The sequence below is a fragment of the Falco cherrug genome, chromosome 2, assembly GCF_023634085.1.
Source record: "Falco cherrug isolate bFalChe1 chromosome 2, bFalChe1.pri, whole genome shotgun sequence".
NCBI lineage: Eukaryota > Metazoa > Chordata > Aves > Falconiformes > Falconidae > Falco > Falco cherrug.
In genome coordinates, this window is record NC_073698.1 from 4954499 (window position 1) to 4960498 (window position 6000).

General features: G+C 46.1%; 1 protein-coding gene across 3 annotated transcripts in view; it reads right to left on the reverse strand.

Moving 5' to 3' along the window:
• NARS2 (asparaginyl-tRNA synthetase 2, mitochondrial) overlaps positions 1-5793 on the reverse strand; it is a 52650-nt gene extending 46857 nt beyond the window's left edge. For all 3 annotated transcript variants that reach the window (XM_055701188.1, XM_055701189.1, XM_055701187.1), the window contains exons 1-4: positions 5585-5793; positions 2426-2535; positions 1443-1563; positions 635-775 (exon numbers count right to left, since the gene is read on the reverse strand). In XM_055701188.1, the coding sequence (XP_055557163.1) occupies positions 635-775; positions 1443-1563; positions 2426-2535; positions 5585-5716 (504 nt within the window). In that variant the 5' untranslated portion in view covers positions 5717-5793. The remainder of the gene's footprint in view (positions 1-634; positions 776-1442; positions 1564-2425; positions 2536-5584) is intronic.
• Between the last annotated feature and the right edge of the window lie 207 nt (positions 5794-6000).

The following is a 6000-nucleotide window of genomic DNA, read 5'->3' on the forward strand; positions in this document are numbered from 1 at the left end:
ATTCACTGTCTCTATAAGGCATCTGGAATCAGTTAATTCACTGCTCCCACCACCTGCACAAAGCCTGTACCATGCCCACAGCTTAAGAGTGACACACTCAGAAAGCGCAGGCACCTCCCACCCACCAGTCTGAAATGCATCAAAACAGGAGTCTCCTAATCTCAGCTAACAGCATCCACACAGACCTGTAGCACAGCAGTAGAAAGACAAGAACCGAGGAGAATAACATGAAGCACTGAGTCAGTTTGTTGGTAGCCTTCCTGCATCACAGATTTTTCTGTGTGAGAGGAGGCTTCTATCCAAGGACTGCAAGGTCACTGCTGAGGATGGGTTAACCAACTCCATATTATGTTCTGTTCCACAAGACCACACACGCTTGCAGGCGATTATAGTGCAACTTAGCAAAAAGGATAAAATAACTAACAGAAATGGGCAGAAAGATGCAAACAAGACCACAGATGTGCTAGTCTGATCATAAGCCTGAGCCAGGCTCAGGCCTGGAAAGAAAACCACCGTGTCCAAAACCCATACCCTGCAGTCAAGACATCATGCTTGCTGGCTCCCTCCTAACATGCTCCTATGAAGCCAACCCAGGGGAGCATTTTATACGTAAGGCTCAGTACAGAGGGACTACCTGGAAGAATGCGTGGATGCCTGCAGTGGCTTCACTGCGGATTCTCAAGAGGGAGCTGAGCGTGTTGTTTCTGCACCGCAAGTGTGGGAACTGTCGGACGTACTCCAGTGGGTGCCTCTCCTTCATTTTCAGGGGGAACAACTGAAAACAAGGAAAGAAAAATAAAACTACGAGAACTTGGGAGTCAATGTAATTATATTGCTACTCATGCAATACCATCTCTATCTACTAAAACTCAATCGTCCTTACAGAGCAGAGAACTAGATGCTTTTGCCTATCTTTTCTAGTTATTCTGTAGATTTTATAATGCTTATGGCAGAGCCATGAACACAAGAGAGGGTAACAGTGTTCTGAAATGCTCCGCCTTTTGGGTGCTGAGCCCCCTTGAAAGCCAGCTGTTCATCTCACTGCTGCAGCAGTGAGCTGATTCCAAACATGCCTGTGGCAGATAGGATCTTCCACCTGCACCATCTGGAGTGTTTTGCCAGTCCCACTGCTTCTCCAATTCGTATTGCAGCCAGACTTATCAGGTAAGCCACCTGGCACAGGTAAGTGCTTCAGGGTGGGACATATGCACGCTCTTAGCTGCCAGCATGTAGAAACAGCTCTGCCCCAGAAGACAGATTTCATAGTGATCCCATGTTTCTCCTTTTGACACACCCTACAGACACCACTGCCAAATCAAAGTGCAGGACCACTCAGACTTAAGGAAAATGCAGTTAGAAGCATGCTTTGCTGGACACCTGGACCTTTTGAAATTAATTTCCAAAGCAATCCTACCAGTTGGACTCCTGCTGTTCTGACATACCCAGGTATCACAAGGTCCCACCACACGAATGGTTTCAGCTTTCAGCTCCATGTCTTGCATCTTATGAGGACTTTTGACCAGTTCCCCTTGCACTTCCACTGCACTTCCAAAAGTTAAATCTCTAAGAAACCAAGAAAAAAAACCAGCTTAACTAGGCACTTACACAAAAGTCAACTACGTTCAGAAGAGCCATTCCTGTTAATTTAGCTGGACCACTTGAGATCACAAGAGATACTGTAGTCATAGGGCTTAACTGATGAAATGAAAAATTACTAAATGCATAGGCGGGAATGTGAAGAGATTCACAAACCTAGAGAGGAATTTAGAAAAAGGTTGCAATGCTGGACAAGTGAGGGGAAAAGGGACAGACTTTTATTAGAAAGGGCTCTTGGTGTGGACAAACCAGGCTTACAGAAAAAAAAACTCATTACAATTTATTTTAAAAATCAAGTTACACACAGAGGGTTCCTGGATCACACCAACACACCCAACCCTAGCCCAAAGAACAACTGAGAGTAACAACCAAAATGAAGCTGTAAAACAAGTGCATTATTTTGCTATAATAGAATAGGCGTGCCTATCTAGGGGATATGCCTACCAAGCCAGCCCTGAAGCTGTTACAGGTAGAGCCCAGCACTCTCCAGAACCTGGGGGACAGTTATTTCTAGCTACATCATGTGATTTACAAGTAAGTACAAAGTCCAACAGTAGTCCAAAACACCAAAACTGCTACAGCTATTAAATTAGGTCCAAATTAATCTCACAGGATGAGCAACCGAACCACAAGGCCTCAGCTAAGCTGAGACAGAGTAGTCAGACACTCTCCATCCTAAAAGCACATCCAGAGACCCCAGCCTGCAGTAGTGCCTTTCCTGTGGTCAGGTGCCAGCTCCCGGTGACCCATTGGCACAGGAAAGGAGGCCTGAGCAGACACCTCCAAGCACTGGTCAACATATTTCTCCAGGTATCTCAAACGGACCAACCTATTTTCCAGGCTGGGATCAGCAACCACCTGGAGGCTTTCCAGAGAACTCCCATCATTTATATGGAGGAACAAAACTTCTTTCTGGGATCGGACAGAGCGGACCCAGCCCTAGAGGGAAAAGAAAAAGAAATGTGTTATTTCTTGGCATGATCTCTGCATAGTTATACTCTTCTTCCAGCTGAGCTGGACACGCTACTTCAGGCTTCTTTCAACTTCTTACTGAAATAAAAGAAAATATTTCTTTAGGAGCAACAAAAATAAAAAATAATTAAAAAAAAAAAAACCAAAACAAGTAAGTTATTGTCAATTATTCTACTGACTTCACGGCAAAGAGAAACAAATCTTTAAGCAGACACATCAACTCTCCTCCTGAGTCCAGCAGGGACAACTAAGATCTACCTGCATCTCTGGGGAGCTGAGAATACAGAAAGAGGAAAAGTACTCTGAAGATGAAAAGCATTTTAACGAAGTACATATTCTTATTAGTGACGTCCTTCTAAAACACTTCTTACTGAAGCAGTAGAGACGAGTATTTTGATGATTTTTGGTATCAATTTTTATTGCTGTACCACCTGCAGGAAAGTACCAACTGAAATTTTCTCATTAGTTTACGTGCCCTAAGCCATTGGACTGCTAAACCAATGATGCTGCAGCTAAGAGATGCAGGTGAAAAATTACATATTCAAGCAGAACAAAAATTAATTTCTTGGATGTTTCTCCTTATACCTCAAAATCAAGACTGCTATGCTGTCCCCATGGGGGAAAAAAAAACCTAAGAAAAAAATTTAGAAGCATTATTGTCCAGTTTGACTAAAAGGATTAAAATAATGCAGAAGTTCTTTGTAACAGCAAAACAGTAGAACTGACCACGTACATATCAGACTAATGTCTTATTTTGAGCTTTTCAATGACAAGTAACATTTCCCTTAAGAAATTAAAATGTAAGTCAGCACCCAAGGCACCAAGTAATAGAATCTAAAATACAGCTCCCTTAGTTGCTCCCCAGCTCACAAGAGATGAGACAAAGCTGCCCTTAAAAGCAAAACTATCTGCTGAGGAGCTTCCAGCCCATCATACAATAACACTGTACAGAACAACTGAAAACAGAGCTGATTAAACAACCAAACTGCTCCTTTTCCAATCAGTCTTTTGCTTAACTGTAAGTGCTCAAGTAGTTCCAATTATTTCAAACTGAGCAAATGCTCCAGGGATTTTATACCAGACAAATCAATGTGAATCCATCTACTTCAGCTGTCTGGACTGAACAAACTTCAAGAATTAAACAGTACCATAAGTAAAGCATTCTTAAAACTACAACATGTCTACTAACACAGACAAGGCATTAGCCAGGTTTGTGTAACAGGAGAGGACAACTGCACATAAAAACTATGGAAGATTTGAAAATAATGAACCCAACTGTTAATGAAACTTCAGCTTTTGCTCCAGCCTCACAATTTCACAGGCATTTACCTAGACAACCTCTGAAGGGTGATCCACCTGACGCAAGAACTAATGCAAGAAACCAGAGTCCAAAACTGAAATCTGATCATTTGGGTATCCTCGTATTCCTGTGGCTAAAGCAACAGGCACTTAAAGCCTGAAGCTGCTGTGCTTATCCTCTGTGTTCTAGTAAATCCCCAGAACACATCATATACATCATACTTGATGCATTACTTTTAAGGTATAACAGCAGATGTTTTTCTTCGTTTCCTTCCTTGTAAGTGCTCCTTAACTAAACACCCAAAACCCCCTGAACAAAAAAAAAACAAAAAACATTCTCAAGAGCTTTGTTTTCCACCTCATCAGGCTGTTCTGGGATTTGTTAAATAAGGAGATGAGTCTTGCATCCTGCAATAGGAAATAAGACAAGACCCACAGGCTTGTATTGGAGCAGCAGAGGCTGTAGCAGCAATGTTTTGACCACCTCACACCTTACCAGAAGCAATGTGTAGTGACAATCCCAACTCTCTACTTTCAATAACCTCACTAGAACAAGGGTGGTTTTAAGCCAGACCAGTTCCCCAACCCAGTTTAATACAAATTACATTCTTGCCAGCACAGGGAAAGAGCAACAAAGCGGCAAGGACCTAGGGTAGAAAAAAAGGTGGTATTGCCAGTTTTAGCACCAGTTTATTCCAGCTTGCATTACTGATAAAACTACATCTGAGAAGTACCTATACTGGATGAGCTTCTTCCTACCCTATTAGGCTTCATCTACGTGTGTACAGGAACACCAGTGTGCACAAACTGGCTTTTGAGTTTGTAAAATCATAGGATGGTTTGTGCTGGAAGGGAGCTTCACAGATCACATAATTCCAACCCCCCTGCCCCAGGCAGGGCCCACTCCCACCAGCCCAGGCTGCTCCCAGCCCCGTCCAGCCTGGCCTTGAGCCCTGCCAGGAATGGGGCATCTACAGCTTCTCTGGGCAACCTGTTCCAGTGCCTCACCACCCTCACTGTAAAAAATTTCTTCCTTATAAATCTCTCCTCTTTCAGTTTAGTTTAAAACTGTTACCAAATACCCCAGTCCTCCACAGATTCATGCAGAAATACTGGTAACTGCACACTTCTAACCAAGGGCCTTGCACTAAAACAGGGACTGTGCATCTGCAACCACTGCTCTGTCAGTCGGGAACACCAGAAAACCGGTATGCACAACCCTGCAGGCCAGAAAGGGAAAAAGTCCACTTCTCCCAATCTACCTTGGTTCACAACAACTGGACACGAACATCAATGAAACTCTTACTGTTGGCTCTACGCAACACTACTATAAACCCAGAGGTGGAACGACCCAAAACAAAGCTTTGAAAACGTCAGCACAGAGGCAATGGGTCATTGTCCCAAACCAAACAGGTAATAAAACCGAAACTGTTTCAGTATAACGAATCCCACTGACAGCCTTTCCCTGCACATGCCGAGTGACTTCAAAGCTTTGTACCTGATCTAACAACGGCAAACCGAAGAAATACATTGAGAGCCGGCTCTAGAGACTATCAAGGAGGGTTGTACGTTTAGCAAAATACGCTGCAGAAGTTCTAGCTTTCCTCCCTGAAGCACAGGTAGTGAAACCGGCGTGGGCCGCCAGGCCGCCTCCCTCCCCCGCCAGGGCTCTGGGCCGAGCCGCTACCAGGCACACCCCGACCTGCCGGCCACACACCTGCACTTTAACCTCGCCGGCCGGCTCCCGCGCCTCCAGCGCCTCCCGGACACGCAGCCGCGCCGCCCGCCGCGCCCGAGGCAGGGAGGCACAGCAGCGGAGGGCCTGCCAGCCACCCCGGGCCCGCAGCATGGCTGAGACCTAGCGGGCCTGCCCGCCCCGGCGGCCCGACCTCATCCCAGCCCGCTCCCACACGGCTCCCGGCATGTGACGCGCCTCCCGCCGCCTCACGTGACCGTCTCACCCAATGGCCGCCGAGCGCTGGCCCAGCGAGCCAATCGGAACGGACGCGCGCCGAGGGCGAAGGGCCGCCTTTTCCGCCGCCTGGGCGCAAGGGCCTCTGGGAAATGTAGTGCATGGCGTGCGGTGCTGGGGGCGGCAGCGGGTTGAGGCTGTGGCGCCCTGCAGGGCACAGG